Here is an 18,493-nt window from a genome sequence, read left to right as displayed (position 1 = left end):
TTCCGGATTACGGGTATCCGCCCCTTCGTTCCCGGAACTGGAGAGGAGCGGCGTTGCCATGGCGGCGACCCTGGGTAGGCGGGCCCCGCCCCTCCCCAGGCTTCCAGACTCCCACCCGGAATTCATTTCTACTCCACCTCCACCACCTAACCCCGACCACTGCTGCAACCCCGAACCTGGGCTCCTGGATCCACCTCCCCGGCCTCCCGGGGTCTGTCCTACCCGCCAGTCACACCCGGGGCGTTGGAGAGCAAAGAAGGGCGGTGGGAGCGGCGGTCTGGGGACGGGAGGCCGGAGGAGGGCTGGGGCCGTGCGGTGGGGCGGCGGGTGGCGGGGAGTGTCACTCGCATCTCCATCCAGGGCAGGTGCTGGCTCTGGTGCTGGTGGCCGCTCTGTGGGGTGGCACACAGCCGCTGCTGAAGCGGGCCTCCTCGCACCTGCAGCAGGTTCATGAGCGGACCTGGGCCCGGCAGTTGCTGCAGGAGACGAAGACCCTCTTCTTGAATACTGAGGTGCGTCGGTGAATGACCCCTTTCTCGGGGGTAGCCGCTAAGAATTTGGTCTCTGGAGTCAAACAGGTCAGGGTCAGAATATGCGCTCCACCACTTACTCGCTAGAAGCTCTTGGATGAGTCCCTTGTCTGCCTTGAGCCCCAGTTTCCTCATCTGTAAAATGGGAATAATGTAACCATCTCATGGGGCAGTTGTGAGGATTAAGTGAGGTGAGGCACATAAAGCACTTAGCATTGGGCCTAGTTCATAATTAGGGCTCAAATCTATGATGTTTTCAGCTGCTATTATTAATATTTTATTATTGGTGATCCCTCCAACAGACCTTTCCGGAGGGAGGGCTTAGGGCTCAAATTGGCCCTGGGGAGGCAGGATATGGAGAACTACCTCTGACCCCAACGCTGCCAGTCTGGGCTAGTGGGAAAGACAAGACATACACACAACCGCCTCTTAGGGCTAAGGGCTTTGAGAGAGGTACAGGTAAGTGCTGCGTGAGTTCACAGGAGGGAGGCTGGAGCTAGGGGACCGGGGGAGGGCTTCTTGGAGAGAGTAACACTGGCATTCAGGGACTTGCAGGATGGGGAGGATAGGAACCAGCAGGGCTGAGGGGGAGGGCATTCAGGGCAAAGGCATGGAATTCAGTCAGTGACGTTCCCTCTGCCCTGGAAGGGTTCTTTTCAGAGGGCTTAGGCCCTAGGCCCTTATAGCTACCCCTCCCTCCAAGGAAAGGCATATCTCAAAGCTCAGAGAAGGCAGCACTGCTCAGTTAAGCAATCACACTGGCTGCAGTTTTCTTTTGTTTCCAGTACCTGATGCCCTTTTCCCTCAACCAGTGTGGCTCCCTTCTCTACTACCTCACCTTGGCATCAACAGGTGGGTCTCTGGGTTAGAACTGCTATGCTTAGTGGTGGAGGCCACCCGGAGAGTCACTGCGGGGAGGGTGTCTAAAACACCTTGTTGCCATGAGTGAGGGAGAGCCCACCGTCTCTGGTTCCCGAGTTGCACCCTCTTCTCTGGGCAGTAGGGCACAGTGGGCTGGTTATGAGTATGCTGCCAGGCACGAGAGTTGGTTTGAAGCCTGGCAGTCTCATGCAGTGGCAGAGGAAGAAAGAAGGTTCATTTTGCTGTGCCAAGGGCTGGCTTTGACACTTGCTTCCACTGCTTGCTACCTGCCTAACCTTGAGCAAGTCCCTTATTTGAACCTTGATTTTTTACAACTGGCTTCATAACACTGAGAGCATTAAATTCAGTGTATGAAAAGCATTCGGCAGAGTAGCTGGTGCACACTGTACCAGGAGCTCAATAAATATAAATTGCCTTTCCCCCGCTGTTGTTGACTGCCCTCTACTGCCTCAGATACTGTTCTAGTTTTACACATTTTTAAAAATTCTCATCTCGACCCTATGAAGTAGGCATGATTGTCTCCACCTAGGAGATGAAGTTACAGAACTTTGGGCAACTTATTGCATCTCTCTTTAAGTCCCACTGCATGTCTGTGCAGAAGGATTTGAAGCCACATATTACTAAAATTTATGCTCTTGAACTTTGCTATGAGAATTTCACCTCTCCTGGAGTCTCACCTAGGCCCCCCAGGGACTTGAAGGGAGTTTGGGTCCCAGATAGCCCCGGGAAATCCCTCAGAGGCCATAGGAGGGTGAGCGGATAGGCCGACCTCCAGACCTGCCACGTCAGCTTCAATTAGAGTCACTCCGCTTTCATCTTACATTTTGGGCTTCTCATAAGACTTCATTTACAAGAAAGTTTGAAAGCCTCTGGCACTCCCTGCTGCCCAGAACGCTGAGCCCTCTGATCAGCTGACTGCAGTTAGCCATTTACCAAGTTTTGAGCAAATTGGAATTTTAGGATCCTATTATCTCACCACCTACTCTGTATCCTTTAACGCCCACCCATTCTAATAATCAGAACAGTGGTCTCTGTTTATTAAGGATATATTCAGCCAAGGATATACACACGTTATCATATTTCATCTTACAACCCTGTTGTAAGGTGATGTTGTTATCTTGCTCTCACTGTTTTTCATGTAGGGCACAGGCTCACAGTGTTTGAATGACCTAAGCAAGGCGACATAGGGAAACCTGGGTCAGCCTCACTCCAGTGCACTTGCTCTTCCCTTGTACCATGCTGCTTCCCTCCCCAATCTACTGTTGCAAACCAGACTTTAGCAGCCACTGCACTCGATGTAAAGTGTGAAAGCTTAAGGAAGGAGCTCTGAGTAGGTAGCAGTTGTGTCAGTTTCTTGGATGGCTGATGCCAGCCTTGGTGGGGCCTCGCAGGGGATGAGGAGCTGCACAGTTCTCTCCTCCGCTACCTGAAGCAGGTGAGGCCTGGGAGGGCTGGGAAAGAGTGTGCTGAGAAGCCAACATGCACAGTCTGCCTGGCAGTTATGAGTCTTGTAAACTAGTAACTCAGCTTCTGATTTCGTTTTTTGTTTTGTTTTTTTGTATGTGTTTAAGAACACTTAACGTAAAATCTATCTTCTTAAAAAGCTTTAGGTGCACAAAATTTAAGTGTAATAAATTTTAAGTTAACAGTGTTCTTAACTCCATTAGTCTTTTTGAAGTTTGTTTCTTGCAAGTCAGTCCCTCGGGGCTTCAAAACTAAGGAACAGACCCTGGACTGTGGTGACCTATACTTAAGGCCCAGCCTTGTGGGGCCTGTCCTGTACCTGGCTTCCTACCGCTGACATTTTTTCTCTTCTGTAATTCCGTAAGGCCCAAGTCTGAGCTGAAACAGAAACAAAATATGCTTCACCTGCAGTTTTGGTTTGTCCTTATCCATCTAAATAGATTCAATAAGGGCACAGGCTTTGAAGTCAGGCAGACCTTGGTTTAAACCCTCAGTTTGCCTCAATTTATGTGATGTCTTTGAGCCTTTGATTCTTTTATTTATGCAGAATGATGCTAATGCTCTTCCTGCAGTGTTTTTGTGAAGATTAATGAGATGTGTGCACAAAGCACCCGGCACATAATGTATACTTGATAAATGTGTTTGGTGTTAATAGCTACTGCATCCTTTGGGTTTTGGGTACTTGTCTGTCCAGATGCCCTTGAGATCTCAGAAGTTCTCCTTGAGTGCAAAGATCTCATCCTTACCAGCAAACCAAGGTGGTCCCAGACCTTATAGTTCAGGTCTTCATGCTGGAATCCTGAGGGAGCATTGAATTTAGAGTCAGGAGACCTGAGTTTGAATCCTGAGCTTTGCTGTGACTTCATCTGGAAAATGGGGTCATGAGATACCCTTTTTAAAAGACTCTCTTGATGATGTAATGAAAGTGTTTTGTGCCTAGAAAGGCATTTTTTTTTTTTTTTTTTTTTTTTTGCATCTCAGAGATTCTTTTCATTCTGATCACCCAGATCTGACCCTAGCTGTGCCCATCAGTAACTCTCTGGCCATCATCTTTACACTGATTGTTGGGAAGGCTCTTGGAGAAGATATTGGTGGAAAACGTAAGTCTGGCCACCGCAAGTTTGGGGAGCCACTACTTGGGCTTTGACACCCCTGGGTTAGTTAGTTTTTTCCAGAGCCATCTCCCTTGGCCCGGTGAGGAGAGGCACTTCCCCGATCCTGCCCCTTTCCTCTTCAGCGCCACTGCTTCCTTGTGGCCATCAAAGTTTCCTTCCCCTGGGTAGTCTGGGGACAAACCCTGTCTGAGCCCTTCCCTCAGCCCTGCACCAGCTCCTACTGGCATGGCTGGTCTCAGAGCCTCTCAATTTCTGCCCATTATCCCAGGAGCATTCGCAGGCATGGTGCTCACCGTGGCAGGAATTGCACTCTGCATCACAAGCTCAGTGACCAAGACCCAGGGGCAACCATCTACGCCTTGAGTGAACCAAGGCCACCCTCCGGCTCTGCTGTCTCCAGGAAGCCCCCGGGCCATGAGGGAGAGGCAGTGAGCATGCGGACTTAGCCCTCCCACCCCCCTCCACCCCCCAGCCTCAGCTTCCTCATCTCTTGGGATAATAGCTACCTCATGGATCGTAATAAGAGAACAAAAGTGAAAGGGTTTTGTAACTTCCACGTGCTGTTCACCTGCTCGGATTTAGCACAAGAGACTTCACACTCACACTCACCCTCAGCAACCTTTCTGCCCCAGCAGCACACTTTCTGCTGTCATGTCAGGCCCCAGGCCTGCCACTGTTCCTGTGCCTGACCCAGACTATCCCAGCAGCTGGTTGGTGGACCGCAGAAGTCCAGCTGCAAGAAGAGAGCCAGCTACAGCCTTTGAGCCAGAAATGCAAACAGGAGGGCTCCAGGGCTCAGCCTTGGCTGGCTGAGGAGGGAACTGAGGGGAAGGTGCATAAGAACAGCAGACGCTGGGGAGAGGAGTTTGCTGTTAGCCTTGCCTGTCCCTCCCGTGAGGCGGGTGCCAGCCCCTCTCAAACAGATCGACCTCTATGGGCCCCTGCACTGCCAGACCCCAACGTATGGAGCAATGCCAGGTGAGCAGTAGTCTGTAATAAATGTGTAGTAGACAGATGGAGGTTAGTAAGTATTCTTTTATTGGGACGACCCGCTCCCCAGTTTGTGTTCTTTCCCTGAAGCTCCGTTGGCTACTCATCTCTCTGGCCAGAGAACCTCATAAGGAAATGGCCTCTGTGGCTGGGCTGCTCTGCTCGGAGCGGAAAGGAGGCTGGGCTGTGGGTTTAGGGGCAGAAGAGGGACTGAGGGGCTGCAGCGCACCCTGTGAGCCCAGGGGAGGCCCTGGCTCCTCGAGAACCGGCCGCTGGAGGCTGAGGATAAGTGGTGGCCTCAGAGTGGCGGTCCCCAGTTCCCGGCTGAAGCTGCTGGCTCTCAAGATGGCGGAGCGGGAGCCGAGGCCGAGAGAGCTGCCCCAGCTCCGGCCGGCTGTCCGGGATCAGGGCCTCTTCCACTGCCTGTGCTGCCCTCTGGAGGAGGCAGAAGGCCACACAGAGCGGAGCCATTAGCACCCCACATCCAGCCTCCAGTCCTCAGCCTGGGGTTTGCCCACCCCAGGAACGGAAGGGACCAGAAATTAGCATCTGCCCTCTCATTCAACAAGGTAGGAAGTCGGGCTCTGAGAGGTTAGGAGATTTGCTCACAATCACAAGGGAGAAGAACCGTTTCTGGGACCCAGAGCTGCCCTTTTCCAGCTCAGCACTCCTGTCCCAACATACGGCTTCCGGCCCCGGCCCCAGCCCACCTGATCCAGGGGCTCCTCTGTCCAGGTGGCTTCATCATGAGCTACTCCCTGGGCCCCTGCTGTCTCCGTCCTTGCATGGGGAGCCCCATACACTCCCTTGACTCCTGATGTGGGAAGTTACAGGCCGATGCCCAGGCTGAGGAGCCCCCACATTCTTTCCCTTGACCCTCTCTACCAGCCCCCTCCCCTCCCCTCCCCTCCCCCTCACCCAGGACCTCAGAGGATGGCAGGTTAGCTCAGAGGCAGGCCTTTGGCCCCACCCCCACCCCTTCCAAATCCCACCCCCGAAATGTCATGGCTTTGAGTTTCCATGTGCTTCTTTTCATAAACCAGGTCCCTGTGAAGAGGCAACGGACTGGCCATGCACACGGGGGAGTAGGAGACAGTCGTCCTGAAGTCAGGACCAGCTCTGAACCTGGGCATTCTGCCCCCATGGAACTCCCTCAGCATAGCAGGGACCATCCTATGTCACTGTTAGAGGCTGGCAGAGAAGGCCTTGGATTCTTGGGTCCCCTCAAGAGAGTGGGGAGCATGCTGAAAAGCTTGCTGGGGGCTGGCATAAAAAGCAGATGGCTCAATTTGCCTGGCTTCCTTTGGAGAGGACTGGGTTGCCCATGCTCTGTGGCCATGGGCCTGCGGAGGGAACACTGGGCTTGAGCCGTGGGTGCAGGCCGGCCTTACCTTCTCCACTCCCAGTCCAGGTTTGAATGCTCCTGGTGGGAGCTTGGAAGAGGAGATGCCATCCATCTTCATAGCCTGCATCCTCCCTCCCTGCTCCCTCTTCCATCAGGCTGCTTTATCCAGGGACACGGCAGATAGTGCCTGGTATTCTAGATGCCCAGTGAAACCAGGCCGCATCCCCCTACCCCCCACTCGATGCTCACTGGCTCATCTCTCGGGAGGGCTCAGGCTTGGGATAAGATGGGGAGTTGATAAGCATCTTTGGACCCTGTTATGCCAGATATGCCGATTCCCTCTCCAAGCATCCAACCTGGCATTAGGTCCAGCGACTCAGAGTCCTGAAGGTCTTTACAGAGCCCAGAAAAGCTGGCTTCGGACCAGTTTCTGGTCTGGCCCCTGTCAATAACTGTGTTAACCTGAACGAATCACTTCACTCCTCTGAACTTCAGCTTCTCCTCTGGAAAACGGGAATAATAATCTCTGTTGGACAAGATTATTGAGAGGATGCAGTGAGATAAGGTCAGAGGCTGAGCTGGAAGAGGACTCAGCTAGTCACTCCTTTTCCTTCCCACCCCCCATGACCCCCTGCCTCACCTACCCCCGGCTGTGGAGCCTGGACTTTGGGTCTGGGGGTTGCCTGCAGTGAAAAAAGAGAAGGCTTGTAGGCGGCAGAGCAGGACATGGAGTCAGGGTGGCTTCCTCTGCTCTAACCTGCTACCCTTCCACCTCACACATACATACCAGCAGCCCTGGGCAGTGAGGGACGAGCCACCAGATAGGGGAGGGTCTTGAACCATCCCCTCTGACAGCCACATAGTAATAGCCACTCACCAGAGCCTCCCTTGCTGACAGTGGGAGCCCATCCAGGGTGCAGAGTCTGGGAGAGAGAGGTGAGTACATAAGGGCTGGTGAACAAGATGTATCTTCATATTCAGCAGACTACAAGGGGGTGGGTACAGCTATTTCAAGGTGCCCTTTGGCTGCTGGCCCTCTGGGCACCAGGGCCAGTCACCCAGGCTCTGCCCTGGCTCCGAGGGCTGGGCTGGAGGGGCCTCTCCCTGAGGCACAGAAAGCAGTCCCATTTGGGGAAACATGCTTTCCTTTTGCCTTTTCATCCTCAAGGGCAGCGAAAAGCAGCAGGGAGGCTCCCCTTGGGGACATTCAGGTCTCCACAGTCCCCAAACTCACTTGCGCACAGCCCCGCTCTGTAATTTCACCTTCTCAGTCAGGAGTTTCAACACTGCTTCCCAGTCCTTGCTGGCAGCCTGGGACAGCTTCAGGCTAAATGGGGGGCTTAACAGGTCCCCATTCCTGAACACACTGGGACAAAGAGCAGCCTGGTAAGGGGAAGGGTCCCCAGAACTACCTACGTGTGAGAGGAAGAAGGATGGCACAGCGGCCAGAAGATGGTCCAAGAACCAGTGTGTTGTTTTTCACCCATTAAGCATGTTGGACTTTTTATATCCCAGTCGCCAGGGGCTCCTGGAACAAATCCACCCACTTTCCCTTGGTCTCCCTGAAACAAAAATCTCTGCCCCTGTTCCCCAACACGGGCACTCACTGGATACAGCAGGGGGAACCTGCAGGTAGCCGCTGTCCAAGGGCCCCACCACATGGCTACTGAATCACAGGAGGGCCCTGAAACCCGTCAGGCCCCCAGATCAGGAGCGAGTTGAGGCCTTTTGTCAGGGATAGGTCAGTCCAAGGTGGGTAGAGTGAGGGAAAGAAACCAGACTGGGGCAGAAGAGGGGGCAAGGAGGGATGCGACTGGTCACACCTTTCACCAAAGGGTACTTCTACCTCCCCTAGGTCACATTCTTAACCCCCTCCCATCCCTCTGTTTTATGGCTTCCTCTTTCCTCTGAGCACCATAGCCTGGAGCTAAAGTAAAGTAAAAGTTTGGGAATGGCACAAGCAACAATGTCTTGAAATCCTGCACCCGGGAAGGCTCCAGAGTAGGTGTGGAGAGTGGCAGATCCTGCTGCTTCCAGGGCTCCTGACTTCCCAGACCAAAGTGGGGGCAGCCCCCAGGGGAATGGGAGAACAGAGGGCTGGGGGCTGGTCGGCCCCAGGACTTACTGGTAGTCTGCTGCTCTTCCCACCTGGATCCTCCCCTCTAGGGTGTAAAGAGCTGAAAGGACAGATAGGTCACTTGTCATCTTGGGGAGCCTGGGTCCTCAACAGCCCGGCAGCTGCCAGAGTGTGGGGCTGGGGCCCAGTTCACCAAGTCTTCCTTGCCACTGGAATAGTCTGTCAACAGATGCTGACACTTGAACCTGCCTTAGGTTATGTATCAGGCTGGATATCCAGTCTGGGGTCTCAGACACAAACCACAAGATTAAAGGTCGAGATCCTCCTGTAGCTCAGAAATCTTCTCATTCGTGAGGTGTGCGGTTTCATCTCATTTTGTATGAGACTGAGGGCAAGTTAAGTGACTCACCTAAGCAACATGGAAGTGACAGAGCCCAGACCCTAAGTCTGTCTCGCTCCCAACTCCCGGCTCCTTAGCATTACAGCGAGCAACCTCAGCTGAGAGCGGAGGAGGACCTGGAAGCCAGATCTGAGCTGGAAGCTCAGACACTCAAATTATTTATTCTCCCATCTTGGAACGCATAGCCCCACCCTGTAAAGGATAATCCCAGCCTAATGGAGAGCACGGGATGCCTAAACACAGCAGGGAGGAAGTGATGGATGGATTTAGAGTATTTAGTGGTGGTGGTGATGGTCACGGTGGTGGTAAGGACCCAATCAGGAACAGCCTTTGGAAAAAGGGGCTCAACCAGCAGAATGTTCTTCTTCCCACTGGTTGGTCCTGGCTGGATGGGCATGAACATCAGTGTGAGACTTTGACTTGCACTGTGGCTCCACGTGTTATTTATGTGCTCTTAGGTAGGTTATTTCACTATCTTGATTTCCCCTTCCAAAGAATGGGGATAAGACCACCCCCTTCATAGGACTGCTGTGTTCCGTGAGATACATAGCAAGTACTGAACACACGCTGTTGCTACTGCTATCACCTCTCCCCAGGCTCTGTGACCAGCCCCAGCCCACTCACGGGAGCTTGCAGAATCATTCAAAGCCAGCAGCCACATACTGCCCTCCGTCCTGCAGGTCGGCCAGGTCGGTGACAGGGTGGCCGTGACAAGGCGTGTAGGGAGCACGCACGGCCAGTGGGGCCTGCACAGCCGATGTCACATCACAGAGGAAGGTCTGCAGGGTGGGGAAGCCGTGTTGAGTCACCACCAGCTGGTGGCCTGGGGAGAAGGGGTCCCCATTCCGGTACACCACTACCCTCTTGGCTGCTGGACTGCCACCTGCCGTAGCGTGTCCCCGGCTAGAGACGCAAAGCTGTTGCCAGGCAACTAAGGCAGGGCTGGGAGCAGTGCCAATCAGAGGTGGAGTCCTGCCCTCTCACCCAGAAAGGCAGGGAGAGCCTCCATAGGCGCATCTGTCTGCATTCAAGGTCTCATCCAATCTGCTCTTGGTGGGGCCTCACAAGAGTAAGGTGGGTCTGATCTCTATATATGAAGAGCGAGCCTGGGGCCCAGTGAGAGAGGCAGTGGCAGAGATCACACTGAAACACAGATGTTCCAGTACTGGGTGGAGCGAGGGATTCTCAGCCTCCCTGCCACTCTGCAGCCCAAGGGCTGAGCTTAAAGGAAGATCAGCTTTGGGGGCTGTTCCCCAAGGACGGCTAGTCTGCTCCTGGGCTGTGGCTCCCAGCCAGCTCTGGGCAAGATGCCCCATGTCAGCAGGAAGTGAACAGGAAGGCCCAGAGTCTGTCCTGACCAGAGGCAGAAGATAAATACAACGAGGCTCAGAATCTAAGGAAAACCTTTATTCTCCATCAGCCCCCCAACTTTACTCACCCCAGGTGGCTCCCTATCCCAAAATTTGGGTTGAGCCACAGGCAGAGGATGAAAGTATCCTCCTACCTCTACTGATGCCAGCTCTGTGCTCCAGCTTCTCTTGGCCTCATTAGCCACCAGTACCCACGGGCAGGGGCAGGAAGTAGAGCTGGTACCAGGGAGCTACAATGAGGTCCTGTCTCCCTCATTGCCCTTTCATAGAATCCCCCTTTGGAAGCTGGTCTTCCCTGGTTCCCCAGGGTCTAGCCTGGTGGTCCTGTTTTCCACAGTTGCCCCCTCCAGTGATCCTCTCCTGTGTGGTCTGACCCTGTGGAAGACAGCTTCTCAGGTGGCCTTGATCTCCATGGTACAGTCCTCTGGTTTTTCCACCCTTCATGGCTAGATTCATTGGAGGCTCTATCTGTGGAGCTTTTATCACTGGGAGTCCGGCCCTTGGGTGGTTTAGTCTTCCAGAGATCCAGGCCACCATGCTCTGCCGAAGTCCCATCACAGATGACATGGTCCTCTGAGAGGCCCAACTCTCGTGGCCCACCTCTTTGGCAATCAGGCTCTTTTTGGCCTGGCCCTCTGGGAGAGTTGTCTTCAATGTCTGGGTCCTCACGGAGTGTGGGCAGCTGTGTCCTGGCCTTTCCAGAACAGTAGTCCCTAGATTTGAGGCCTTTGTGGGCCTCGTCCTCTAGAAGTTTTGTCAGCTGCAGGCAGGTCCCTCCAAAGGTCTGTTCTCCACACTCTGGCTCTTTGGTGAGCCTTTTCCCTATGGCCTGATTATCCCATGGTGTGGGCAGCTGTGGTCCTGCCTGTCTGCAGCACAGGTCCCTGTACTTAGCCCCAGCAGTGGTTTTGTCTGTAGTGGCCAGTATTTCTGGGGTTTTCTGGGGTTGTGATCTGAGTCTCCAGCTGGAGTCATCCATGTGGTCTGGCTCTCTAGTAGTTCTGTAGGACTGGTCTTCCAGTGGTGGGCCCGGTCGTGACCCAGCTTCCTCACAGCCCTGTCCCCCATGGCCTGGGCACAAGCTGGGCTCGTCTCTGGCCTGGTTCGCCTCTGGGGATCTCAGTGTTTGTTTGAGAATTAGGTACTGTTGGAGAAGAGAACACTGTATCAGGCGGGCCTGTTTGGGCATGGCCCTAACCCCCTTTCCCTAACCCCCACCCTTGGCCCTAAATGTGCAGAGAGGGCTCCAAATTAGTGCCTACCTCCTTACGGCTATTGATGGCCTGTTGTAGCCACAGCAGCTCCATAGCCAAGTGCCTGCGGTGGTACTGGAGCTCCTGGAGCTCAGTCTGGCTGTGGGGCCGTCCTGGACCTGCAGCTTCTGTGAAGGAGGGAAGAATGAAGGGAGAAAGCCTTGAGGGGGCAGACAGTGGGCACTGGCCTAGCATTAGACCCTGGCACCCTCCCCCTGCCCACCCATGAGTTGGCCCCAACCAAGCAGAGGGAAGAAGGAAAGGGATGCAGCTTATCTAGCACAAGCCTTTCACTTTTCAGATGGGAAAGCTGACGCCCAGAGAGGGTCAGGGGCTTGCCCTGATGTAGGCAGAGAGGTACCTGGGTTCTCCATCTTTGACATGTCTCTGGTCTCCTCTTGGCTCGGTTTCCTGGTCCTCCTGCTCTGCTCATCCTGAAGCCATGGGCTATCATCTCTGCAGGGAAGACTGCCTGAGTTTGCTGAGCTCTCTCCTGACTTCCTCAGCATCATCTCTTCCCAGATGGCCTCTTTCTCAGGCTCTTTACACGGGAAGCAGCTCCATAGTTCCTGCTCTGGATTTGGTACCCTCTCTCCAGCTTTCCAGGTCTGATGGGATTTTGCCTTCTGAGAAATCAGAAAGGTATGAGAGCCCCAAGGCTAAACCCTCCAAGTGTCTGGGTGCCACGATTTAGCATACAAGTTGATAAGGATTAAGGACTGGGGTGTGAGGAGGTTGAGTCTGCTGCCTTTTCCAATGAGAATAGCTTGTCAGCATGAAGGGTGGAATCCCCTGCCCAGGTCCCTCTTCCCCCTCGCTTCTACCTCTAGGGTGTGTAGTACCTTTGGGAGAAATCGGGGCCTGGGAATCCAGCCCTCAGTCCACTGAAGCGTGCCCAGATCACCCTCGATCTCTCGTACAATAGCCTCATATTCAGCTCGAAGACTCTGGAACTGGCGTCGGACCAAGAAGCCCCGGACGCAGGCCTGGTGTGGAGCACGAGGGGAAAGAAAACCCTTATCACTGCAACATGGGGGCATCTTGGGGGATTCTCCTGGAGAGGTCTGCAAGAGAGGACCCGGCCCCGGGGAGAGGACAGGTGACGCTGTGTGTTGGCGCTCTGGGGGTTCGAGGGAGCGTGCTGGGCTGGATCCACCTCGTCGATTAAAGGCCCTTCCCTTCATTTCCCTGATCCCGTAGGAGTGTGTGGTGGGAGTGGGGGGCGCGTGAGTGTCCGTGGGGTCCCCGCATTCTTCAGGCCGTTGGGGCTGGGTCGGTAGGTTCAAAGGTGGGCACGCGGGCAGGTTACTAGACGTGACAGCCTGATCTTGTCCAAAGGTCCCAATTCGAGATCCCGTGGGGGGCAGGAATCATGCGCACCCCCGCCCGCCCCGCCTGGCCCCGCACCTGCAGCGCTGTCACCTTCTGATCCAACCGTTCCCGCTCCATCCGGGCGCAAACTAACCCGCCCGGCGCCTGCGCAGTGCGTCACCAATCTGCGCCGCGCTGGCCTGCTCAGGCCCCGCCCCATCGTCTCCATGGCAAGCTTTCGGCTCCTGCCCGGGGCTGGGCGCCAGCTGGCACCTGTCCCCAACTCCCACTCCAAGAGTAGCACAGGGGAGTCCAGCCCCCCGAGCGGGACCTCCCAAACCAGAAGCTTGTTGCAAAGGGGCGTCCCCGCGAGAGCTGGGGCCCCGGCGCCCCTGCCGAGTAAAGGCGCGAGGAGGGGAGGGAGGACACAGAGCCGCTTTCTTTCTTTATTGTTTAATTCCATCCAACGCCCCCCTCCCCCATAGCACCTGGGGGGGCCGCGGAACACCCAATCGAGTCCGTAAAAAGTCACAGTTTGAAGGGAATGAGAAGGGGCAGTCTGAGCCTGGGTGCGACACCTACACAGCTGACGGCTCCTCAGGCTCGGCGTTCTCAGCCAGGTGCAGCTTCTGTCTATGCCGGTCAAGGATTGTGATGCTCTGGACCCGGGTCCTTGCAGCCCTATTTTCCCAACCTGCACAGGCTCAGTTTCCCGGACTGCGCAAAGGGGCGGGGGCCAGGGACTCTGGAGTGCTCCGTGGTCTGGGGTTGTAGTCCTCACCTGTCCTTCTTGCTAGGTGCCTTACCCACTTCGCTTTTGGTTTAGATCATGCAGGAGCGTGCACACGCACTACTTCTGATAGAACTAGATGCGGAGATAATTTAAGTCAGTAAAAAGAATTGTTCAGTGCTGAAAGAATAGGAAGACATCAGACAAGCTTTGTCATGGATTGGTGTCAGCTAAAGTACTTGCAAAGACTTTGTGTGTGTGTGTGGCCTCTCCCGTGGCGGAGCACAGGCTCCGGACGCACAGGCTCAGTGGCCATGGCTCACAGGCCCAGCCGCTCCGCGGCATGTGGGATCTTCCCGGACCGGGGCACGAACCTGTGTCCCCTGCATCAGCAGGTGGACTCTCAACCACTGCGCCACCAGGGAAGCCCCTTGCAGTGATTTCGATAAGCAAGTAAAACATATGCCCTGCAACCACCTTTCTTTCTCCTAATATTTGGGGAATTCTTTCTGCACCCTCTACCTGGGTAGGAGGAATTTGTGGCTAATTCTGTAGGACTGAAAGGGGTGAGGATGTTGGTTATCTGTAAAGATTCCTGCAGGGTGGTGGGGAGGCCGAAGCTGATTTTATTTCTGGGAGGCGTGCACACACTTACACACTGTCAAGTCCCCTAGAAAGGATACATAGAATTACTTAGATCTTCCAGCTGTCAACAGAGAGAGAAAGGGAAGTTTCTGTAAGGAGGGGCACCTGGTCAAACTCCAGATGCTCTGGGGTTCATCTTCTGGTGGGGGGTTGAGAGGCCCAGAGCTTTTGGCTCCATGCACCCCCAGCTTTTCACCCAGGGGCCAGGAATGGTCTTAGAAGCATGTACCCCTCCACACACCCTCTGGTGCCCCCAGGAACTGAAGCACCCAGCCCTGACCCACATTGCTAAGCAGCTGGTCCAGGTTGCGGTCAGCCATCGTCTTCTTCTGCTCCTCAGGTAGCCCCTCAGTGACCCCGTCCTCCTCCTCCTCCTCCTCCTCCTCCTCCTCCTCTCCACACACGTCCAGGCTGAAGTGCAGCCGGGCCAGCTTCTCCTGCATCTCCCGCACGTGTTCCAACTGCTCAAAGGAGCATTCCTTCCCTGGACAGCACCTGTCAGCTCTGGGAGCAAGCTTGGGACCCTGGTCCCAGCCACGCCCCAGAGACCCAGCCCTCCAACCCCACCTACATGCCCTCTAAGCCCCGCCCCTAGGACTCACCGAAGGCCTGCAGCCGGCCTGAGTGGAAATCATTGAGCAGGTTCAGCAGCCCGCCTTCCATCTCATAGACGTCGGTCACCTCGGTCAGGAACGAGTGCTGCAGGGGGGTGCCTGCAGAGCCACCCCCACCTCCTGCCAGCACTGGGCGGCATTTCTCCTTGCCGACCCTGGGTGGGTGGGCATGGCCATGGTCACAGGGTGAGTGGCAGCCAGGTAAGCCCAGGTCTTCTGTGTCATCTGTCTATGCACTAATTCACCCTTCTATCCACCCCCCAACGTAAATGGATGTTTCGTCCTGTTCTGGGCACCGGGATGGGTAAAGGGAAGGGAGTGGGTGAAGGAGGGTGGGGGTGAGAGGTCAAAAGAAGTCTTTTTCTGCCAGTGATACATCCAGAACCATGCCTGGAATGGGGCTCCTGGGTTCCAGTCTGAGCACCTCACTCATTCTTCCTGTGACCCTGGGTGAATCACTTGTCCTCACCGGTCCTCAGTGAACTTGGGGACAGTTACTCCCTTATTACCATGAAAGCTATCTCACCTCTTCCAAAAATATCTTTCTGCCCCTCTTGTTTGTAAAAACCCTTTTTTTTGAATTTTCCATTGCCCTCGGGATAACACTGAATGATCTTTCCAGCTTGGCCCCACTGCCTCTCCAGTTGCGTCTCCTACTATCCCTGCCCCAGCCCTGAGCTTCAGCTACCCGCACTTGGCCATCTCCAAACATGCCTCTCAGGCAGGTGGTGCCAAAGGCACAGGGAAACACAGTAATCAGAGAAAGAACGCATGGGTAGTGGAAACAAACACAGACACTATAGGGTAGGAGGAAAATTTTCAATCATTAAAAAAATTAAGCGGAGAATTCCAGTTGTTCACCCGAGTATCCCCTCACCATTTCCTACCCCATGACAATCCAGGACCACCAAATCACCTGTGGTTCCTGGAACCTTCCAGGCAATATTTTTCTACCATACTTCTGCCAGGCAAGCCCCTCAGCTTAGAACATTCTCCCTCTCCAGTGTGCCCAAGAGCCTTCTCTGACTCACTTCCTGGAAGTTTGCTCACTCCCTGCTCTGAGGTGCATCATCACACTGTGTGATCCCAGTGACCCACCTGGCCTTTTCCCAACACACTTGAGAGTAGAAACTGGGTCCGAGTTCTCAGGGGCCGGTGGGGGGTGGGAGGAGCCCCAGGGAAGGCATGGATTACTGCTTAGTAACGGTAGGCTAAGGCCCCCTTTACCTTCCTGCCCACAGGGCTCAGCCCAGAGTTAGGGTCCCTCCCTCCTTGCCCTCTTCCCTTCTGTACCCACCTCTTGAACTTGGCCCGCTGCTTGGGGGATGGCAGATGAGGGAGTCCCAGGGCCAAGGAGCCACTGTGGCTGGTGGGCACTGGGACCCTGCGTAGTGTGCCTGGGGGCTGGGCTGGCTGGGTCAGGCAGGGCTTAGGACTCCTTTTCTTCTTCTTGTCCTCCATTGGATGCTGGCTAGGCCTCAGGCCCTGGGAGGGAGGCAGTCCCACTGAGATAGTGAGGGACAAAGCCATCCCTCCACCCAGCAATCCCTGAGAGCTGCGAAGAATGGCCCCTAGACCTTCCTAACTCTCCCCTCATTTGCCCAGTATGGGCAAGGCCAGGTGCCAGCATCTACTGCTGGCGTCACAGATGTGTATTTGAAGGACCTTCTGTGGCCCACCCCAGGTCCTCCTTGCCTTCCGGTTTTAGCCTGAAAACCTAGGCCCTGCCTCAGAGGGCTGGACCAGACACTATTTTCCTGCTGCTGCTGCTCCTGGGATTTCCTGTCCCTGTAGCTGAGGGGACGGAGCTGGCAGAGGAAATGTAGGGGGAGACAGGGTGGATGTGAGCTGGCAGGAGCCCGGCTGAGGATTACGAGTGTCTTAACTCGGCTCCGTTCTATTTATCAACTACCTGGACACACACTGACAAACCTCAGCATGGAAGGTGACAGAGATGTGGATGGGATCACCTGGGAAGACCCCAGTGTCAGGCAGTAACCCCCTGAGCATGGGCAGCAGTGGCAGAAGCCGTGGCACGCTGGCAGGGCTCAGTGTGGTTTCCCCGCACTGGCATCCCTCCTCTTCCACCCCACCCCCAATGGCAAACACCAGGAGACTCCCAGAAGTTCCCTGGGACAGACTTCCAGCCGCTTCACCCTCCCCAGTCAGGAAGTCCCCGCTTGGCTTCAGCTGCAGCCAGAGAGGGCCGGGTGGTCGGGCACGTAGCAGGCAGCCTGGGCCTCCAACAAAGGCTGCGCCCGAGGCTGGCACCGCTGGATCTCCCGCCCGGCCCCGCCCCTTCAGCCCCAGGTCCGCGGAGGCCCCCCCCCGCCAGGAGATCTGAAGGCCCTTTACGGGGTTTCCTCAAGCTGCTTACTCCCAGTTTCCACCACCAAGCCCGATTCCGCACTCTGGGATGGCGGTGGCGCTGGGGGCATAAGCATTTAAATTGGTACGAGGCTGGCTGGCACTGGTGTGGGAGGGCGGTGGTGGAGGGGAGACAGAAGCGCGTCAAATGCCTGGCCCAGCAGCAGCTTGGTTCAGTTAGGGACTCGATAGAAAAACTGCAGCGGGGGCCCCGGCTCCCCAGGAATGGCTGGGGGCGACCTGGGATCTATTTCCCACAATCTCCAAAGCCGTGTGCCAAATGGATCGCTCATCTCGGGAGCCAGGGTACGAAATGGAGCATCAGACCCGCGTCATTGAGCCTCTGCACCCACCCCCGAAGTGGATAACTGACCTGGAGGTTTGGGGTCTGGAGTGATGCTTCCGTGGGAGTTCCCTCCGCCCTCCGCAGCTCTCTCCAACTCGGGAACGGAAAGGGTGGAAGCTGAGCTCGCAGGAGGTAATTTGCATTTAAAGAGAAAGTGACCTTTTTTAGAGTGGGATGGAGTAAGATGGGAGGAACATCCCCACATTTATTAAGCTGTCCCTTTCACTCGACTTTACCTCCCCAGCTGAGCTAAGGTGATGACATTGGTTGTGTGATGGCAATCTAAAAAAAAACTCTTTCACTTTCCTATCAGTTTTGGAGAGAAGTTACAGTCCCTTACCAAATGGTGGCAGCTTTGTCAGAAATGGAGGGGAGGAGGAGGTGGGGGGTAGAGAATGAATATATATATATATATATATATATATATATATATATATATATATATATATATATACACACATACATACATATATGGCATATAAGAAGCACAAGAAGCAGCAGCAGCAGGAAGAAACTGCAAGAAAAGACAACCATCTTTCAAGTGAGTCCCGGTCCCCTATTAAGCATTTTACGTACATTTAATCCTCATAACAACCCTGAAGGAAGGTATTCATTTTACTGAAAGTCAACAATAGTCTTTTTTTTTTTTTTTTTTTTTTGCGACACGCGGGCCTCTCACTGCTGTGGCCTCTCCCGCTGCAGAGCAGAGGCTCCGGACGCGCAGGCCCAGCGGCCATGGCTCACGGGCCCAGCCGCTCCGCGGCATGCGGGATCCTCCCGGACCGGGGCACGAACCCGTGTCCCCTGCATCGGCAGGCGGACTCTCAACCACTGCGCCACCAGGGAAGCCCCCAACAATAGTCTTTTTTTAAAAAAAAAATTTATTTATTTGGCTGCACCCGGTCTTCATTGTGACGCGTGGGATTTTCAGTTGCGGTATGCAAACTCTCGTTGTGTCACGTGGGATCTAGTTCCCTGATTACAGATCAAAGCCGGGCCCCCCACGCTGGGAGCCGCTGAACCACCATGGAAGTCCCAACAGTAGTCTTCTGAG

General features: G+C 54.8%; 4 protein-coding genes across 14 annotated transcripts; 1 reads left to right on the top strand and 3 right to left on the bottom strand.

Annotated features, from left to right (window-relative positions):
- Window positions 1-25: 25 nt before the first annotated feature.
- Window positions 26-4,646, top strand: TMEM234 (transmembrane protein 234). 5 transcript variants are annotated; one of them, XM_060081760.1, is made up of 6 exons: window positions 26-74; window positions 361-512; window positions 833-989; window positions 1,299-1,382; window positions 3,884-3,976; window positions 4,260-4,646. In XM_060081760.1, the coding sequence occupies exons 1-6, from the start codon at window positions 59-61 to the stop codon at window positions 4,352-4,354; spliced, it is 597 nt and encodes a 198-aa protein (XP_059937743.1). In that variant the 5' UTR covers window positions 26-58; the 3' UTR covers window positions 4,355-4,646. The 5 variants fall into 5 exon arrangements, with proteins under 5 accessions (XP_059937743.1, XP_059937777.1, XP_059937767.1 ...); XM_060081794.1 differs by lacking the exon at window positions 833-989 and having other exon boundaries at window positions 1,343-1,382; XM_060081784.1 differs by lacking the exon at window positions 833-989 and having other exon boundaries at window positions 1,316-1,382.
- A 675-nt stretch (window positions 4,647-5,321) lies between these two features.
- Window positions 5,322-9,812, bottom strand: DCDC2B (doublecortin domain containing 2B). Its single transcript, XM_060118773.1, is given in 11 exon segments — window positions 5,322-5,368; window positions 5,371-5,416; window positions 5,692-5,809; window positions 6,209-6,324; window positions 7,145-7,167; window positions 7,170-7,249; window positions 7,561-7,692; window positions 7,934-8,010; window positions 8,452-8,503; window positions 9,428-9,686; window positions 9,788-9,812. Coding segments are annotated over 11 exon segments (975 nt in total).
- Window positions 9,813-10,220: 408 nt separating this feature from the next.
- Window positions 10,221-12,896, bottom strand: IQCC (IQ motif containing C). 2 transcript variants are annotated; one of them, XM_060081746.1, is made up of 5 exons: window positions 12,834-12,896; window positions 12,269-12,412; window positions 11,788-12,052; window positions 11,436-11,554; window positions 10,221-11,317 (listed from the first exon to the last, which is right to left on the bottom strand). In XM_060081746.1, exons 1-5 carry the CDS (start codon window positions 12,873-12,875, stop codon window positions 10,484-10,486), a joined length of 1,404 nt encoding a protein of 467 aa, XP_059937729.1. In that variant the 5' UTR covers window positions 12,876-12,896; the 3' UTR covers window positions 10,221-10,483. The 2 variants fall into 2 exon arrangements, with proteins under 2 accessions (XP_059937729.1, XP_059937720.1); XM_060081737.1 differs by having other exon boundaries at window positions 12,269-12,490; window positions 12,834-12,881.
- A 278-nt stretch (window positions 12,897-13,174) lies between these two features.
- On the bottom strand, window positions 13,175-17,533 carry CCDC28B (coiled-coil domain containing 28B). Of its 6 annotated transcripts, none has more exons than XM_060081706.1 (6): window positions 17,467-17,533; window positions 16,024-16,211; window positions 14,715-14,881; window positions 14,397-14,616; window positions 14,151-14,173; window positions 13,175-13,370 (listed from the first exon to the last, which is right to left on the bottom strand). In XM_060081706.1, exons 2-5 carry the CDS (start codon window positions 16,185-16,187, stop codon window positions 14,161-14,163), a joined length of 564 nt encoding a protein of 187 aa, XP_059937689.1. In that variant the 5' UTR covers window positions 16,188-16,211; window positions 17,467-17,533; the 3' UTR covers window positions 13,175-13,370; window positions 14,151-14,160. The 6 variants fall into 6 exon arrangements, with proteins under 6 accessions (XP_059937689.1, XP_059937667.1, XP_059937698.1 ...); XM_060081684.1 differs by having other exon boundaries at window positions 14,397-14,596; XM_060081715.1 differs by lacking the exon at window positions 13,175-13,370 and adding an exon at window positions 13,380-13,602 and having other exon boundaries at window positions 14,123-14,173.
- Window positions 17,534-18,493: the final 960 nt, after the last annotated feature.

The sequence above is a fragment of the Mesoplodon densirostris genome, chromosome 2 (assembly GCF_025265405.1).
Source record: "Mesoplodon densirostris isolate mMesDen1 chromosome 2, mMesDen1 primary haplotype, whole genome shotgun sequence".
NCBI lineage: Eukaryota > Metazoa > Chordata > Mammalia > Artiodactyla > Ziphiidae > Mesoplodon > Mesoplodon densirostris.
Note: the sequence above shows the minus strand (reverse complement) of the source record. Positions and strands in the feature narration are given on the sequence as shown.

Coding starts and splice junctions, on each gene's coding strand:
- CCDC28B (XM_060081684.1), bottom strand. CDS start 16,187: ATGGAGGACAAGAAGAAGAAAAGGAGTCCTAAGCCCTGCCTGACCCAG. Junction 14,174..14,396: donor TGGACCAGCTGCTTAGCAAT/GTGGGTCAGGGC, acceptor CTCTGTTGACAG/CTGGAAGATCTAAGTAATTC. Junction 13,371..14,150: donor GAAGATCTAAGTAATTCTAT/GTATCCTTTCTA, acceptor TGACCGGCATAG/ACAGAAGCTGCACCTGGCTG.
- TMEM234 (XM_060081760.1), top strand. Junction 990..1,298: donor GGGCTTTGAGAGAGGTACAG/GTAAGTGCTGCG, acceptor CACTGGCTGCAG/TTTTCTTTTGTTTCCAGTAC. Junction 1,383..3,883: donor CCTCACCTTGGCATCAACAG/GTGGGTCTCTGG, acceptor CTGATCACCCAG/ATCTGACCCTAGCTGTGCCC.
- IQCC (XM_060081737.1), bottom strand. CDS start 12,875: ATGGAGCGGGAACGGTTGGATCAGAAGGTGACAGCGCTGCAG. Junction 11,555..11,787: donor GTCAAAGATGGAGAACCCAG/GTACCTCTCTGC, acceptor CCTCCTTCACAG/AAGCTGCAGGTCCAGGACGG. Junction 11,318..11,435: donor CCATCAATAGCCGTAAGGAG/GTAGGCACTAAT, acceptor CTTCTCCAACAG/TACCTAATTCTCAAACAAAC.